Genomic DNA, 18,908 nt, shown 5'->3' on the forward strand with positions numbered 1-18,908 from the left:
CCGGCATTAGTCACCCGACTTATATTGGCAAGGAACACTTGTGTACCATTTAGCTGACCTAATATTAATCGGACCTGGTAGATACACTACAGTGTGCCGACCAGGTAAGTGAGACCTCATGGCAAACGAACAAGCCACTAAGAACATGGAGTGAAACAAGCTCACGAATTATGCATAAACTGCTGCCGCTATCCCAATTGACCTGGAAGAAGAAAGCCATCGTGGACATAGTTTATTGTGACCAAGTCGTACACAATACCTCATCTTACTCCCATAAGCCTGCATGCCCCGTGACGTGCGTAACGGCTCAACGCTTGGCAATCACTATCGGATTGCATCTGCAGAGAGAAGCAAAATTGGTTAGAATATCCAAAAAAGAACCTCATATGCTCCCTGTGGGACATTCGCCTGCTCCAAGCTAGCTGGGTATGCACCGGTGTTGCGTTCGTCTGACAATGCTGCAGAACCTACCCTGCACTCAACTGAAAACAGTAGCTGACTTCAACACTTTTATTTCCTTCAATACTAGTCACAATGCTGAGATAAAAAAGAAGGCTCCGCGCCTTAGTGGTGATACGCGATGAACAGAACACTAGGGAACAATGACGCGCCTCACTTGACAGCAGTACTTGCAAAAAGTAGCCTGATTGCACATGTAGCGCAGTCAACACATAAGGACAATATATATACACGATGAAGTATTGAATCCCTGGCCTCCTCAGCTACGGACAGTTGGCTGGCCTAGAACCTGACGGGCTATACTTCGCTCGGCTACTGGCCTTGCCTACACCAAACTGACGAGGCCAATCTAGTCCTGCAATAAATATGGAAAAGCATTAGGGAAGACAATAGCGATGCCTACGTAAAAACCTACCTTCAGGGTTAACGCCGACCATAGCCACCTATTTCAGGGAAATGATCAAATACGAAATACGAACATACCTCCGTAAGGTGAGCTGCGTGGATAACCTCCTCCAGGGGGTCCGGATCGCATGGGGCCGCCGGCATAGCCTTGTTGGCCCCCGTAGTGCCCGAATCCGTCGCCCATTCCGCCTTGTCCCCAACCACCACCGTGTCCACCCCACTCACCACCATATCCGGACGCGCCGTAGCCACCGCTTGGACCGTACCCCCCTTGCCCATAGCCTCCCACAGGAGTACCTGTTGCGGGCTCCAATGAAGAGATTTCAGACCTACCACCGTATCCACCTCCGTAGCCTTGGTCATAACCGTACGATGCAGGGGCCGGCGGGTATCCGTTACTCCCTCCGTCATACCGGCCGAAACGTTTCCTCCTGGTCTCGTTTATCTGTTCCTTGCTGAGTGCTTTCTTCACGTCAGCACGACTACTTCCGATATGATGCGGTTTGTACAAAATTGCTTTATCCACCGGGTCGTAATCATCGAACGTTACGAATCCGAAGCCACGGGATTCACCAGTTTCTTTCCAAGTGACTATCTCACAGTCTACTATATTCCCGTATTTACTGAAGTAATCTCGGAGTTCATCCTGCGTCACGTCCTTCTTTAGCGCGCCGACAAAAAGCTTCTTTACGGTCATGTGCGACTCCGGAGTCTGCGAATCTTCCCGAGGCATTGCGCGCTTGGCCTCCACAGTCTTACCATCAATCTCATGTGGACGATTCGCTTGAGCAGCGTCAACCATTTCCGGCTCTTTGTAGGTGATGAAGCCGAAGCCCCGCGATCGATGCGAAACACTGTCTTTCATAACGACTACGTCTACAATTTCCCCCCATTGGGAGTAGAAGTCCTTCAGCATTGTTTCCGTGGTCTGCGGAGTAAGACCACCGATGAACAGCTTGCGAAACTGCTCCGTCCTTCTGTCATTGTTCTCGGAATTTCTCCGGACCATAATTCAGGACTGCGGGACGACCGGCGGGAGAAAAGAACCGGATAAAATGACTCCGGAGATTCGTTAATTAAAACAAACTCAAGCCTATGAATCCAATGTGACATGTGACCTGCTAGACAGGTAAGAGTTTTTATAACCAAATATACTTTTCGGTCGACTGATATTTCGGTTTTGCAACAAACATAGTCCATTGATATATTAGGGCGCGTTATATGAATTTGGACCCCAAGCACCGCCGCACAAACGGATCGCTGGATTCAAGGACTCGCTTAGTAACAGGCTTTCGCCAAGGCTTCCCGGGTCGAATTTGCTTTTGTCGTTCAGCGATTTTCATTCGCCTGAAAGGCGAAAGCGCGAAAAAGTGTGCAACACTTCTTGTTCTGTTCTCTGCCCGGGATGGCAGGCTTGCTGATCGAGGCCTGACATGAATAAGTGCCCAAAAGTGCTTTGAACTTAGTACCAGATTCGGCGTTATCAACCGTCGGAGGACGGTTTTTCTTCGATGCCCGGGATGGCAGGCTTGCTGATCGAGGACTGACATGAATAAGTGCCAAAAAGGCTTTGAACTTAGTACCAGATTCAGCATTATCAACCGTTGGAGGACGGTTATTCCCCGCAATAACCAACCGAAGTGAGGGAAATTGTCGATAAATAAAACTGCACTCTGAGTTTGAAAATCTCCTTCCCATGTTCCCACTGCGTGAATTATCTTCTCACGAACCCCTGTTCAAAGAGAGTATAAATAATTATTGGCTCTCCTTGTAGATATTAATAATCCAAGGGAAACCGTCCAAGCACCACGAGACGCACTTCATAATCAACGGATTTAAGGCTCCGCGACATGTTCATAAATTATTTCCTTTTTTTCCTCGTGCATTATCTCGCTGCTTAACCTATATACAGAGTTAACCCGTACCATTTTGTTGAATATTACACTTTAACGTAACCTCTGTGTAAAAACGTTTGTCAACTTGCGCTCATTTTTTGTGGTACACCCAACCATGATAGTGAGCGAGATCAATATAAGTTGCACTCTACGGCCCTCCATGGACCACCGCAGATGCGGGCAAAATGAGCGTCCATAGAAAAGAAGAAGTGGCATGCAATGCCACACCTGCAAGGCTTGATGAAGCTTTAAATGTACTGGTTTACAGAACGACCAGATGGGCCAATTATCTAATTCTGCTGACCCGCCTGTCTGCTCCAGCTGCCTGCACTGTCACGGTGTTACGCATCCCATAACTAAAGAGAAAATTACTCAACCACCACAGACCGCTCAACTAGCCCTCTACAGTGTCGCTTTTTCAAAAATTCACAACTAAATTGTGGGCACTCTGGTAGGAGATCATTTCCGTGAAAAAGCATAATGTAGCTAAGCTCGATTACGCCAGAAAGCCCAGGGTACTGTTTCTTGCCATCGTAGGAGCCTTAGGTGCTATTGTTCCCTTTGGCTGCCTACAGCAACCTCGTGAGAACTACATTTGCGCACCGCCGACTGTTAGGCCTCAGGTATGCGTGAATACCTAACCCAAAGGCAAATGTCGACACATCATGCAAGCCCTTCGGCTGACGTGCCTCCGCCCGAAAATTGCAAAGTCACCGTTTGTGAATTGTTTTTATTTATTGGATGCACGATTACAAACGTAATGGGTAGTCACTTTTGTTTTCATTTTCGGAGGCCGCTTTCACCAGACAGGGCTTCTGAAGGGGAAAAATGTAATGGATTACGTATCGTGCGCACCTTTGGCGAAAGCGTTCAAACGCCTTGATTTTATAAAGTTTGAGGGCCTACTTCCAAATGCTGAATTATTCCAAGCATGGAAAATGAAGAGTCCTTGTCTGCATGAATCTGGTGACGTCCAGATTCGGCGATGCAATAATGGACGCGCGCAAAGTCTGAATTGGAAGTTTGTGTGCACAAGGCAGTCATAACTGAGAAAGTCTTTTATGCCACACAACCCATTAGGCACACGCACACATAATATTGCGGTAATCCTGTGCTTGCCTTGGCAGCCCACACTCCATCATCGTTGAGCCGCGCTTCACACGCATCTCCGTTCTGTTCCCATTGACCCAGTGGCATCTGCACCTCGTTTGCTTCCACCGCGACCTGCCTTTTCCGGCGAATGTTTGTCGTTTCCCTGTTCGAAATGACTGGGCTCTTTAACTAGCCTGGCCTTCAACCGGCTGAATGAAATATCCAGCAGCTGGAGTTCTTTATCAATGCACAAGCCGCAATCAGAGGGCACATTCGTATCAGAGAGTGAATCCGTGACTGCTTAGTCGTATGCCTGCTCGCAGATCTGGTAGCCATCACGAGGGATGAAAACATTGTGTGGTGATCGGTACGTCCCATAGGAAGGGTTGCCCTGCATTGCACTACGATGCGTTCGTACGTCGGCCCCCACCTGTTGCACGGGTGATTTGCCCATCGCCGGTGGCTGTAAGGATGGTCTTTAAATGCAAAATATACATAACAGAGCACTGTTCTTTTTTCCTTGTTGCTCCTGGCCTTGACTCGCCTGGATGTGTCATTCAACTGGCAGCTCTATGAACTATAGACTGTAAAAGCTGACCTTCCGTCTGTTAAAAAAAGAAATTTGCAAAAAAGGCATACTGGGTTTCCTGAATTTACCTCGATGCCCACAATTTACATCGGCGGGCGGAGCTGTGACTGCCTTCACCATCGCCGGGGTTGCAACGCACCAAAGCCCACTTCGTCAACCACTTTGTCTATCAGATACAAACCCAACCATCTTCTGCCCCATTTACTCACTTATTGCCACATTCTGAAAGCAACAGATGTCAAGTTGTTTCTCTATGAACGCACATTACCCGATACGATATCTCCTCAAACTCACCAGGCTTTACTTATCTCACTCCATTCCCTCGTTTTCCCAAGCCTTGCTGTTCGGCTATACCCGGTTTGGACTTCATGCTTGGTCGTTATCCAGTTCACCTGCCTGTGAAATGCATCTACAGAGATCTCCAAACCGGACCGGAAAAATATATGCGATCTCATATGGGCTTGGATCTACCTCTGCGGATTTTCTTGGCCAACCCGGAAAACCCTGTTGATCGAAGAATTGCACGTTCCAGCTGAATGACCGCAAACAGGACTTCCGTTACTAGGTTATCCAACCACCAAAGTGTGTTAAGTTAACAATTGCATGACAGTGCCATATCCAGTTTGATAACTCACCCGCAACTATTCCCCTCCTACCCTTGATTATACGCCCTTGCCCGCTTTTTCAATAAGCGGCAAATACAGATAAACTCTTCACACGGTCCTTACCGCCACCGGGACGCGTTCATTCAAATCTGCGGAATTTTTCATTCGGATTTGACCCTTTCGGTGGACTTTCATCCTGTGCCCCCCCACGAAGCCAGTGATGTTCTGTACAATGCGCTTTCGGCTTGTGTGTTTTCAGCACCTCACTATTCCAAGGAACTCTTACCCCCGACTCCACAATATCGGCAACCCAGTAAGTCTCTGCAGTGTCATTGTACACGATGATTGAGATTTCTACCTCCATTTATCCCGATTGTTAATCCTTTCAGTCCATCATCCCCACTTAGGCTTTTTGCGACCCTGGCCATAAGCTCAACAGTCGGAGGCCACGAAGCCTCAGCGGTGCTTTCAGGCTTTGGTCCAAAGTGGATTGCGCCAACTCTGATGTTCGTCAGATCCGTTGTTCCGATTCCTCATTTTCCGAAATCTGCAGCTTTATTGAAATGTGTCAGACAGGATGCCTCCTGTTTTGCACTTCCTCACTTTGTTTTTGCCCGTCAACTTCAAATTTTACCGTCCATATCGGATAATGCTTACAACTTATGACCTGTCTCTTTTCCGCGAAACCCTTTGTACCCACAAAACTTGCTAGTCATGCTCTTATTCTGTCTTTAACATTACTATCGTACCTGACGGTATATCACTCACCACTTGGGAATGAACAATTATTTATTGTTATACGAGTGGTCGTACTTAGTGGTTTCAACTTGAATTTGGTCTGTGCAATGAACATGCGAATAATTAGCTTACTGTGGAAGAACGAGCGGCCTTTGAACCCAGTGAACATGTGTACCAAGGGTAGCCACCTAGATAGATAGAAAGTACACGTGCAGGTACTGACCGAAATTTAAACAACTTAGGAAAGCCTGGGAACTTTGAAATGAAAACTAACAAGAAATTTCTGGACTTACATCTGTTACTCTAATGGTAGATCGGTTTTGGCGTGACTACCAAAGTGTTCAAAAGCTTGGTTGGCGGCATATATCTTCATGCGGCAACCCACGCAAAGAACATAGATGGCTCCATACCGAGTTTCTCGCCGGTCATAGTGATGAGTTCTGTGCATCTCGTACTCGCGTATGATCCATTCGATGTGCCGGGCGACCTGGGTGGCGTGTTCCAGGTTATTGACGTTGCGTATAACCGGGGCCGCTTCTACGCGGAACTTCAAAAATCTGAGCGAACTCCAAGTGGTTGTTTTGCCGTGAAAATCAGCTTGATCGACCATGTTATCAAAGCATCCCATTCGATGGGATTCGCCTCAGCTACGGTTGAAAACACTTTCGATTATGTTGACAAGTTCGCAATTGAATGCTTGTATTTCTGGATAACTTGACTTGCTTAAAATTAGCGCAGGATTATCTAAAATCTCAACACTCCTATATGAGCTCGAATCTGCGAGATCATTTAATCTTTGACGCAGTGCTGATCATCCATGACATCCTCCAACAGTCTGAACAGCTTGCGCAGGGCGAAAAAAGCATGCCTTCAAATATGCCAGGCAAGTCACCCCATTTTCATGTCACATGTCACGAACAACGTGTAAAGCTGGTATCTGCGCGGCGAACGCCAGACGCCTTAAACAATTGAACCCAAAAAGTTTCGTATCGTGCGTTGTATCAGCGTTAAAAACGTCCGGAAAATGTCAAAATAAAAGTCTTTTGCGAGTTGGAAGATCAAAAACGCCTAAGACGACCAGCGTGTAATTTGGCAACCAGTAACCCCTCTACATTTGCCGGGTTTTTGGCAGAGTCGACGACAAGTAACTTACCCAATCAAGGAAAACATAAACATGGCCATACTCAACAACGGTGTCCAGTGTTTGAAGCGATAGTTGAAGATAAAGTGGCCATTCATCACCTTTCCGAATTCATTTTCAACTTATTACCAATACTTCTATGACGAAATACTGCTCCCTAGTGCGCGCTGCACTTCTTTGCCTAGTCGCATGTCAGGCGCCTGTCGACGGAGATCCTGTCAAAAAGAGATAGCTGACTAATCAGTTGTATTGCGCTTCTTCATGCCAACTTCACGACCATTCCACCTGCGTATATTTCACAACACACAATGTTCGTGGTGGACACCAGATTCTCAGCAACGTAACCATTCTCGCGGCAAATTTTTCTGTCTTTTTCCAAACTATAAGGACTTCTCTCCGCCGGGTGACCATGACGTACCCTATGTTATGAGACAAGGCGGTCAGGATTTAGGAATCCATTTTCCTCAATCTTTTTAATTACTCGATAGATTATGGAATCGTCCCATCTCAGTGGGAGCAATCTACGGTTCGTCCGCATTTCAAATCCGGATCTAGACAAAGTGATTCTATGGTCTACCATACCTCTCTTTTATTGAAAACCCATGAGCCTCTGTTCAGAGGCCAGTTACCCAAGTCCCTCTTGGCTACAAACGCCACAGATGACCAACAATATGGATTCCGGTTTCAGGGATGCGCCGATGGCCGGCAGCTTCACGTCTTCAAGACCACTACAGCAGCTCACAACTAACGGCACTCCCCTGTTATAGTTTACTTGGATATTCAAAAAGCCTTCAACCTGGTCCTACATGCATCCCTGCCAGACCGTATGCCAACCACGAGTTGGAAATAAAAATTATCGCCATTGGTGACTTTGGCATCAACGAAAACTTATCGCAGCGGTTCGCCTTCCAACAAAATTTCATCCCAATTATCGGGCACTAATGAAGTCATTCAAGGAAGCCTGTTAGACCTTATCCCCTTCTTAATGTGCATCAACGATGTCTTCAGCACCGCCTTCCTATGGTGCAGCCATCTTTACAATCGGCAAAAATGCGTACACACTCCCCACTTTCACAAGTGTCTACCTTTTACTAGATCAAACAATACTCAGACTCACTGACTCGTTGATCAAATGAACCTGGCCTAACCTCTTCTTCTACAAAATCCCTAATGACTACCTGCCGATGCTTTCTCTCGGCTAATGCGTTAACAATTAATAGGAAGCCTGTTGATCATTCCACAGAAATCAAGGGTGTTGATCTCAGATACTCTTTACGTTAAGTTGTTCTCACCAAGTCCAGTTCAAGTTTGCCGGAGCGTGTAGGCCTAGCTTCCTAATATTGTGTTCCGTTCACCTTCAAGTCACAATGGTCGCAATTTTTAAAACATGCGTGTCACTGATCATGGAATTCCGTCCCATAGCCTCTTTTCTTTACACTCAAAGTTGTAGACCAGTAGCTGAAAGCTTCCAACGCTCATTCACGAAGAAAATGCTCCCACAGTCCAGCTCGCCGCGCCTCGGAGGCAAAACGCTTCTTTCTGCAAAACGTCTGCGAGCGGAATAAAACACCTCACGCCTAAATGTTGCATTTTTGTTGCATATGTGCTCAAACCAAAAACCATCCTAACCTGTAGTCATTTTTCTCTCTATTTATTGTCCTCTTTCCAAATTTTTGGCGCACATTCGGCTTTGAACATACTGTGCTGTGGCTTCAAAAGTGGCTCCACGCATGTTTGCTAAGAAATTGGGGGCTGCGTCCTCTTCTTTCTTTGCGGCATTTGAGAAGGTAGCAAATGAATGAAACGATATGGATAAATGGAATAATAACTGCACAGTATTTGTGCTTTCATCCGGTAACTGAAGAACCAGCGCTATTTTACGTTAAAAATGAGTGTACTTCAAATGCTGCAGACGGAGAGTTAAGGAATCTGGGAAAACTAGCTAGCCGAGCGTGTTTTCTCATAAAAAGCACCGGCTGTCCAGTGCGGTTTTGTTTCCGGAGACAGAGTAACTATATATCAGTCAGCACAACCATAGTGTTTAAAGTTGTTATACGATTAGCCCCTGATACATAGACGGCTGACCAAAAAGGAGCAGGGAACCTGGAGCGCCCTGCTGAAGTATAAAAAACGTCGTGTGGGGTGCAGCAGTTTGTGGCCGATTAATTTGGAAGCATCCTTGCCACTCAGTACATACAAAACTACCGCCGGGAATATAGACAGGTTCTGTTAACATGAACCTACATTTTCCCCAAAGGGCTGCAAATGTTTCGTTGCACAAACACATGATTTACCCCTTATGCTAAGGTTCACTGGCTGTACATCATCCACAAATGGGCAGTACGCGCACAATCCAGGAAGTCTTTTTTTAGCAATGTAATGTGACCGACAACCGTTTGGAGAGTGCCAACGATCGCCTTGAAAACCGGGTGCACCATACTAGCACACTGAAGCACGTCATGAAGAGGTGTCTCAGCATTCCGAGTGGCTCATGAAGGAATTTGTCACGCACACGTCGTATAGCCGCAACCGCCAGGAGATCCTGGAGGGCAACGGTCACCTTCTGAACGTGATCTGTCGAATGACGCTGTATACATGTTCCATCTTTTTGAGGCAATTGATTACTTATGACCATTTCCACTGCGACAGGCCTCAAGGTCTGCAAATGGTGGCCTATCATCGATGGTCGGGGATACTGCACCTCAGCCCAGAGGGCGGTCTATGGACAATAATTTTTGTCGTTGTGTACTCTGTGACTGGTCAGCCAGTTCAAGTGACGGCTGGTGTGCAACGGATCGCATGTCCTGCCACATCGACTTCGGTGATGGTGAACCTTGTCCGCTATGCGGTGAGTTCACAGAAGAACAATTTGTTTTTGGTTTCTAGCCACCGGCCCGTCCAGGAAGCTCAAAGTTGTGCTTGCTAATCGATCCGCAATGGGCGCCTTGTAATGTTGGTCTGGGCCAATTTACGGGAGCATAGCACAGTTTGTCCCGTATTTTGCGTCCAAAAATAAACCACTCGATTTCCGTGAGTAAATATCCAACTGCCACAACTTACGCCATAGAGCGCCAGTTAGAGGAACGGACGCTCCACAGAGTCCGTCTGTTCATTAAACCTTATGTATTTCATGTAAGGTTAGTATTTTTTGGATTATAGTCAGTCGGCATGGTGGTGTGTAAAAGCCGCTGAAGCACTTCAACTATAGAATAAGCATTGCCGCGTTCTTCTCGGCGATATTTCTATAATTTTACCTATATCTCCCTCTCATTTCAATCCGTCAATAGCTCAATGAACATTGGGCACCAAAAAGGCCATGCGCTTCCCGGCAGGATATATGTGCTTATCAAACCGACTAACACAATTCAACAGTTTACGTCTGCATATTCGTACCTTTTGTCCGGCACCTGTTTGTCTTCACAGTCTTACTGACTTTGAAATTCCTGTTGACATTTATCCGTATCGCTAATTCCTCCACTTCATTATCCCCACTTACGCTGTTGGTGAGACTAGCCATAAGCCTAACAGTCCAATACCACGAGGCCTTAGAGGTGGTGTTGTACAGCATATTTTTTGGGCTTTGCTAAGTGCGTTCGTCACATGTGGCACTGATGAAGTCAGAATCGGTCGCCGAGAGATTACGACAGAGGATTCATAGCCGGTACATCTCCGGTTTTTCAGCAACCAGTTTCTTCCTAGTTCCCTAAGTTCATCCAATCGTTTGGGAGCTCTGGAAAATACTTAGTCTGTCTTTGACACTTTTTTCTAGACCCCGATAATTTCTTCCCGCTATGCTTCTAAGTAGCATTATATCACTTCAGAGGAGATGGCGGTAGCTGCAAGTTGTTTGTGAGGGCAGAAGTTTCGAATCTTGCGTGAACGCTTCTTTTATGTGATCTTCCATATTAGATGGGTTTTGAAATCTAAGTGAACGCCCAGTGAGCCCGAAATAGAGCAAATAGATAGCTTGCGGCCGACGAGAATTTTTCTGTTATGGTGGCTGGGAAGCATCTTGATGCGGTGGAGAGGGTGATTTTTGTTTTTCGCGAGTGATTCTGTTGCTGACGTAGGCAGTTCTTCTATGTGCCCCTCATCCCACGTTTTATGGCCAATTTAAGTGTAATTTGGGGGGCCCGATGCCTATAGAACGGGTGTTTGTATGGAACCTAGAAAAATGGAGACTAGCAGGATATTCCCAAAGGCACATATTGTGTATTGTGAAATTATCTTGTTTGTGGCTCTTTATATCGGCGTAACAGTCTAGCTTGGATCAGTTTAGACCAACTGCAGACGAGGGTGTAGGCGAGCGTAAGACAGCGGATGCTCGATGATGGGTTTTGGGCATTTGCTTTAGTAGGTATGAGGGTTGTTGTTTCGTGCCCGAATAGAATGAATGCCTAAGCAGCATTGGCCGCTCAGTCTTGATTTTTCGAACTGCCCCTCTGGATGGGCGCTATCAGATTTTGATATGTGTAGGCTACCAGCGTCTGCTGAATGAATGTAGCTTCTGGGTACCTGCTCGAGGACCCTTTTTCGGGCCTGTCAAACCTGTTGTTTCGGATTATTGCCCGTCCACTGATTGCGGCGGCGTCAGACATGCTCCGGAGGTTCCGACGCGCGTTCAGTGGTCAGTGAAACTGTTGAAACGTTTCTGTTCCTGGAACCTTTATAAAGGTTCACCTCTTCGACAAGCTCGATTTTTTCATGCGTTCGAATTCAAAAGACCGTATGAATATTTTTGTATTCTTCGACAAACGTCAAGAACTGCCTATGGTCCTAAACGCTTCTTCTGGCAGAACATTTGGCCCTTTGCTTAGGAAAAACCTTAGGGGGATACGGCAATGGTTTTTAATTAGAATGAATGTCACTTGAAAACTCAATCCCATCGATTCTTCGTTAGTTTAAGCGTTATCATATGGGACTCAAAGGAAGTACAGAAAATTCATAAGGATGACCACGTTTCCGTATTTCCGACGTCAAGGCTTCCAGCGAACGAATGTTGGAGGACACTTGCTCGGGTCCTTGTAAATCCAAATAATCATCGAAAGGACGTACAACAGTGAATCAACAAAAACTCTGGCAGCGGATGTAAAAGAAAGAACGGATTAGGACAAGTCGATAAAAGTACATTGGTGCGCAGTAGGCAAACATCCTGCAACAGCTTGACGGAGGGACAAACGGAATTCGACATCTTTCCAGAGCTGGCCTTCGTCAACCGTACGATACAGCCCTTAACAACCAGCTATCAATGGCTCGTTTGTTTCAGTATTGCTGTTTATTGTGATCACTGCAGTCTACCTTAAAGCGACACGGCGTTGAAGAGTAAGCCACAATTCAAGGTACAATATCAATTCACAATATACCATCATACTTGGAGTGCATACTGCTGAACGGGGAAGTCCTTAAGCACGCTTAATCACAATAAAGATTTGTCCATTTCACAGATGAGTTGGTGACAAATTTTCAGCGAGTGAGGCACTACTGGTGAGCGCATTAACCAATTTATGGTCATCATGTAAAGCTAACCAAGCGGTATTCATTTTCATCCACCTGGCAATAGATCAAGCCTGAATATTACAGACGATGCGGAGCAGACCTGATAGTCTCACAACATCAAACCCGGGGTTGGGAACCTCAAATTCATGTAGCATCTGGGGATCGTAATTTGGAGCATGGAGACGATGCCGGTGTCAGTATTCTTTGCGCAGTCCCCAGCATATCCAATCAAGGAACGGAGGGGCCCACATGGAAACGCTAGTCGCTTCCAAAGCGAACATACCTAATACTTGTTGGGACAAAAGACCAGAAGCCCTCAGTGTGCAACAGCGCTTAAATTACACTCTGATGCGTCGGTTTTCTCATTTTGGGAAGCATCATCACGCAACTTGCCAGACAAAAGCGCTTGCCGGCGTGTGCACGAATGTTCGGTAGCCACGCAGCACTGTGGTGTGGAAATAATTATGAAACTGAGGAGCCGGGGTCAGAGTTTTATTTGCCGCAGTGGATTTGCTGTGATTCATTACTACCTATTGAAGGAGGTCGAGGTGACTGTTTTGGAGTGCTTTATGGAGTGCTTTATTAGCCCACAGTAGTGCAGCAGGCATGGCAGTTATTCCAAGGTTGCATAACACAAGTTAGCGTTTATTGTGTTAACCTAAAATGGATATAGATAAAAGTTTCGCATTTGACCAAATCAACTGCCAAAAACAAGCAGGATTGTTGAGATTGTGCAAAATGTTCGTGCTATCTGGAGATAACACCAACCGATGAAGGAGTCAGTGATGCTCCCTGGGTTTGGTGAACCACAGCTACAACGGTTTGTGATGCGTCCGTTTCCAAGATAAGGTGACGGCTGGGAGCGGGAATGAAATGGCTCAGTGTATTAACAATGTTTGCCACAAAAACACCATCGCTGCACACGGGAACATGGATTAAACGATGCAGAGCCTGATCCGTAAAGCGATGTAACCTTCGTGCGGCGTTTCGCAGACAGAAACGCACGATGAGAATTTTAACAGACCAAATAATGAGGCAGCGGCTGTGATCAGAATGTCACCGGAGGCAACTGGCATATGGCCCCAAGCGCGGAAGAGTAGGAGCCCAACGCGAAATTAAGATTTAATTGTCCCTAGTTGGAGTGTGGGTCCAAACGCGGGTCCGACAGTACGCAGCTTCTTGGGGTGTAGACGTAATGAATTGGAGCACCATTAACCGTTGACCGGTGCTCAGGCGTTTATTGCAGGCTCGGGGCGGAATGAGATGGCCTCAGCAAAACAGAAATGTTTCGACTGTGCTCTCAGTTCAAGGCACTTGAAGGGCTTGGGGAGCATTCACGGGTTTCTGTTTATTCTTCCGAGTGATGGGATAGTAAAATTTACCCGGTGGCTAACACTTGGTGTGCACACACAAATGCCTTACAGCTAAGCCGTCGCACGACTTGCAAACCAAACTTTGCGGCAGTGGCGGCATGCGATAGCCTATTTTAACCCTTGAAAGCAGCTTCCGGAGGTTTTTCCATCGGGTTTGCAGTCTGTTTAATAATGGTTACCTGCAGTATGTTGTAAAAAGTAAACCGCATCAATAAACTTCGTGGCAATTTCAGAGGGAAGCTGAGAAGCCACACAGGAAGACGGAAATGTGTTGCGGGTGTTACTGGCATCCTAGTAAACTAACCAAACTCTAATGTTGTTGACACCAAAAGCTGGGAGCTTGGCCTGAACAGAACATCGATTCGAGACAGTTCAGATTTCGTAGTCATTAAACCGGACTGAACCAGAATGATACAGGACTAAGTGATTGTGAATAAGAGTTGCTGGATTCCTGAGCGATCGGAAAATAGAACAAAACAAAGCAATAAAGGGGGTTCGCCAAACGTGTAACTGTAAAACAGTCCCATGGGGTCCAAAGTAGTCTGAGAAACTGATAATATCACTTAAAAGCAACGCCGGGAAATCTTGACTCACTGTTTACGCGAGGATATTCAGAATGGCCGTATTCTGTCGAAACACCACAAAAAAAAACGGATCCTACTTTGCAGATATTCAAATCTCTCGGATGCACAATTTTACTAAATTCATGTAAAAAAGATAGGCACATCTAAATTTTTTGTTGGCGATAGTGATTAGCGAGTGCCGGTACTGTTCAACTGGCCAATTCGCGAAAGCGAAATGTCCTATAGGGCGAAAAACTTGTGTTGTTAAAGCGAAAAATTGCCAATATGGCCGATATTGAAACGGAAAAAGCGATGATAAGCAGGAAAATGAGGCCTAGAAGTGCCATAGAGCCTCCCCTTTTGGTTGTCATTTAAATACTCGACCACGTATGCACTTGTAGTGGTCTGGCTACACAAGAAGTTACTTTACCAGGGGTGTGTGGCAAGGAAATCAAAACAGCAACGCTAGATTGAGTATGCATTAATAGAGGTCAGATGGAGCAGACTCGCTAAGAATTGTTCTCTTTAAAATAGTTCGTCGTTGGCCCAGGTCAGCGAGTAGACAGTAATCCAGTCATGGTTGTCCAGAGTCTTCTTCTGAACAGTTCCCACATTTAATGAATTCCAAAGATAGTCTGAAATGTTTTGATACCGGAGTTAGCACATGAGATTCGCGAATGTTCGCTGTAAGCGAAATCAGAAGTGAGAGTCGGAGCACGTGACCACGTTCGTATTGCGTGAAATTGTGCAAGTGACCGTTTTTTAACTTCTCGTATTCAAACAAAAAAACATTCGAAAAAATACGTAATTTTGTAATGGATGGAAAATAGAGGCACAAAACACAGACCAAAGTCCATTTGATTACCGCAGATATGATACGGCCACCACGTCCAAAAACAACAGTGTGTGTGCGGAATTACATGTGCAATTATTTTCTTTCCTCTATCCCTCCACTGCCAACTTAACGGCGCGAACATGTCAAGTGCATTTTTACGATCTGGGTGAGTACACTGATTAGATAACAGCTTTTCTCATTTAGGGAAGCTGATGCGTGGAACAGACTTGCCTCGAAGACTGTCGGAGATGAATCTGGTAAGTTTATCACCAGCATTGAGATCTTGTGGGGCAATGCGTCGTCATTCTATCGCTTGTGCCCGTCAGATGAAAGAAATTTGCTGAGCGACAAAAACAAATGTGACACGGAAAGCTTGGGTGAAATCTCCGATCCCCTGTATCAGAGTATGAATCCGTGAAATAGCGGCGCTGTATACGTCGGGAAACTAAGCGCTAGCCCCTATTACCTTTCCCTTGTGCTAGAATCCACAAGGCTTGGAACGTAACTGCAACACCATCATAAAAACCCGATTTGATTAAACCCAAAAGCTAGACCTACTCACCGTTCACTATTGCGTTCAAATCCTGAACCGCGATGTATAAACTTCAAGGTCTTATTTTTTGCCGATCATGGGGTTGTGCCATAATCAATATTAGGGCCAAAGTACCCTCATTTTTTGTGACTGCTCACCGATGGAAGTCGCATGTACTCAGTATTGCGCCAGACGAAGACGTGCTGGACAACCGTATCGTAATTTGCCTTCTTTCATTATTCTATGATTGCAGGTTAGTATCCGCTCTCACACATGTGGGGAGCTTCGGTTACGGCATGTGTCGGAAACTGTGAGCTTGTGCGGTTGGATTCACCGAATTAGGCTCTCGAAATTCTTGATTCTGCGGGACAAGTATGGTCTTGTGCAAGTTTTTCTCGGTCCGGATGTAGCGAAAGACCCATTCCCCCCTGTGGAAACTGTAGTCCGAGTGGTAGGAACTGTAGCGGCAAGGCCGAGTAAAGACATGAATAAGGTCCGCTCCCGAAATGATTTTCATTTCTTACCTGTGCTAGGATCTTCCAACCGGCCAGGTCGAGGTGCTTGCAACTAGGATTGATGTTCTCAATCTAGCAGCACCAAACCTTCCATTTGGCTTTAACGATGAGGTTTTTGACTCCGATTTTTCATTCCGGAATTTTATAGAATGTCAACGAATACCTGCGTCTTTCACATCGATATTTAGACTTGCGTTCCGCCGTCCTGCAAAGGAACTTGAAGTTCCGTTCTGATATGCTCTTGAGGACTCGCCAGTTCCTTTGCCATTCATGTGGTACGAATATCTCGGTTTACTTCACCCTCCACAGGTTTTGTTGAGGTGGAAACACCTTACCTCTTCAGGAGAACACCTGGGGTAAATTATTGTCCATTTTACTTCAGCATCACAGGGTGCAAGGGAGTTCATTGCTCCCACTGCCTTCCCGGGCTTATTTTATAGTTTACCACAAAGCCCTCAACAATTTAAGCAGCTTCTTATGGTTGGTGGTGTTGACCGTTATATGCAAATCGCGCGCTGTTTCCGCGATGAACCTTCAAGAGCCGACAGGCAACCGGAATTCACGCAAGTTTGTTGCCTTGTTTATTTAATCGCTGCAGTTGGACTTAGAATTGTCCTTTTGTTCAGCAGATGATGTACTTACTCTGATAGAAAAGCTTCTCCGTTATCTCTGGCCACTTGTGGAAGAGGCTTCCAACACACTGCCTTTGCAAACGCCCTTCCCCAGAATCAGTTACCGTGATGCTTTGTCGTATTACGGAACCGACAAACCTGACAGTCGCTTCGATTTCACATTCTGCTCACCTACACCTGATGGCACGATAGGGTTCCGAACACGGGGGATCCGCGTAAGTTCTTGCCTTCCGAATCCTAGCTATGGGTGCTAATCATTGCAAGGGTTTATGCTTAATAATCCGAGTCACTTTTCTAACTACACCTTTCTGGATGTTCCTGTCGAAAGCTAGGCACTGGTGGTTCTCTTTGTTTTACTTGGCAGCCACGCATGCGTATTTTTATGATAGCTGTCGCATATGCTTTGTTGGTTATGAAATACACCGACTTTGTTAAGACAAATGTTACTGAAACAATCCACTTTTTCCTAAACGTTACAATTTTCTTAATACTATTGTCAAGCTCTCATTACTTCAGGAGCATTTCATCCCGATTCCTGATCTCACTGAATCAATAACAAAGCATGAACGCGTAGGATCCCTGAAATCATGGGTTGTTAACTAAACCTGGTAAAAAATGCAGGATATTTGTTTGTGAACGAACTACGTCCCTTCGGAGTTGAGTGTTGCTCCACTGTGTGCTCAAATTGTCCATTGGCAACCGGCTTTTATACAATGGTTATCCTGTCTGGACTAACAGACAGGTGTGACTCAGGAGGAAAATTGAAACTTTGTTCGTACTTACATTCTGGACATTGCAGTGGTTGGGGCGTGTTTCTTGCAGATGTGAAAATGGGTCGCCACGCCGAGATGAAGGAAGTTATTTGATTCCTGTCTTGTGAAGTCAACTGACTGTTTATTTGGTATCAAAACAAGTGGTACGTCCGCCGAGATCGCCCAAATGGTTAGAGCGCGAATTTACTCACCGGAAGATCCTTGGTTCGAACCCGATCTCTGCCTCTCCACTTCACCTGTCTAGGCTTGGGCAACCTGGCAGTATCCCAGCCCTCGTGCCTCCTTCGAGTATACCCGGCCTAGAGGCGCACTATGTCGTGATTGTCTAGCTTCAGTGCTGCAATGATTTTGCTAACTATACTGGCTGGAATTAAGTCCATTAAGGTTCAGAAAGAGGAGAGGGTCCCCGTAATGTGAGAAGCCATATAACGAGGAGGTTTCGGGGGTGGGTAATGGGAGTGTGGAGGCAGCAAGTTGTTTCATTCAGGCGACCAGCATGCCCATATAGGGGCAGCGGTGCTACATTCCCCCGTGGAAGAGGGGATTAGAAAAAATGGGCTCCAAAAAACCGCACACTGATCGCCCAACAGGTGACAGTGATCGCCGCTGAATCATCCAACACGGTCGAAAACGAGTGGACCTTGCCGTGAGCCCGAATTGGCTCCAAACGCTTGGGTTGTTAGTGGATTAGGAAGGTCAGGAAGGGAAGCTGTGTATTGAAGGTGACGTCTTGGTTAATGTGCGCCACTGAACATGGTACTGGGCCATCGACCTGTCCCATCTCGGGGTCTCCATCCAGAAGACGGCCTGATCGACGCAGTTGATTTTGCTGGTAATGGCTGCCACACTTCTCTGCCAAGTCATTGTTTGACCCTTCCTGTCGCGTTTTCGCGCTTCGCCTGGTAGTACAAAATGGGTTTTTCGAGGAAGTCGGCCACTGGCATACGGAGCACGTAACAAAGCCAGCGCAACTTATGGGAGCTCATCACCACATAGTGCCACATGGCAGTTTAAAACAATATTCCCTTGACTCGGGTCCTCCAAAGAAGCTGACCGAGCTGGAGCTCTTGCCGTATGGAACAATGTCGTCAATTTATGTGACCGTCTCTGTAACCGATTTTAAAGGTTTTATACGGGTGTATCGTCCGTCTCTCAACTATTTCAATTAGGACCTGTTGTACGCATAGGTTGGACCACACTCCAGCAACAGCGGCTTCCATCTCAAGCGCATGCTCACATCACCATACGTTATGGCCTACTTCTTT

General features: G+C 46.2%; 2 protein-coding genes across 2 annotated transcripts in view; one reads left to right on the forward strand and one right to left on the reverse strand.

Annotated features, from left to right (window-relative positions):
• Window positions 1-220: 220 nt before the first annotated feature.
• On the reverse strand, window positions 221-1,873 carry T265_05290 (hypothetical protein; the record flags this gene model as incomplete). The annotated part of the gene is made up of 2 exons (XM_009170265.1): window positions 221-814; window positions 943-1,873. 2 exons carry the CDS (start codon window positions 1,871-1,873, stop codon window positions 723-725), a joined length of 1,023 nt encoding a protein of 340 aa, XP_009168529.1.
• A 13,974-nt stretch (window positions 1,874-15,847) lies between these two features.
• T265_13744 (hypothetical protein) overlaps window positions 15,848-18,908 on the forward strand; it is a gene marked incomplete at both ends in the record, with an annotated part of 19,376 nt that continues 16,315 nt past the window's right edge. The window contains 7 exons of the mRNA XM_009170278.1: window positions 15,848-15,941; window positions 15,977-16,216; window positions 16,257-16,349; window positions 16,387-16,513; window positions 16,548-16,594; window positions 16,629-16,805; window positions 16,837-17,085. Of these exons, the coding sequence (XP_009168542.1) occupies window positions 15,849-15,941; window positions 15,977-16,216; window positions 16,257-16,349; window positions 16,387-16,513; window positions 16,548-16,594; window positions 16,629-16,805; window positions 16,837-17,085 (1,026 nt within the window). The remainder of the gene's footprint in view (window positions 15,942-15,976; window positions 16,217-16,256; window positions 16,350-16,386; window positions 16,514-16,547; window positions 16,595-16,628; window positions 16,806-16,836; window positions 17,086-18,908) is intronic.

Source organism: Opisthorchis viverrini, assembly GCF_000715545.1.
Source record: "Opisthorchis viverrini unplaced genomic scaffold opera_v5_99, whole genome shotgun sequence".
NCBI lineage: Eukaryota > Metazoa > Platyhelminthes > Trematoda > Opisthorchiida > Opisthorchiidae > Opisthorchis > Opisthorchis viverrini.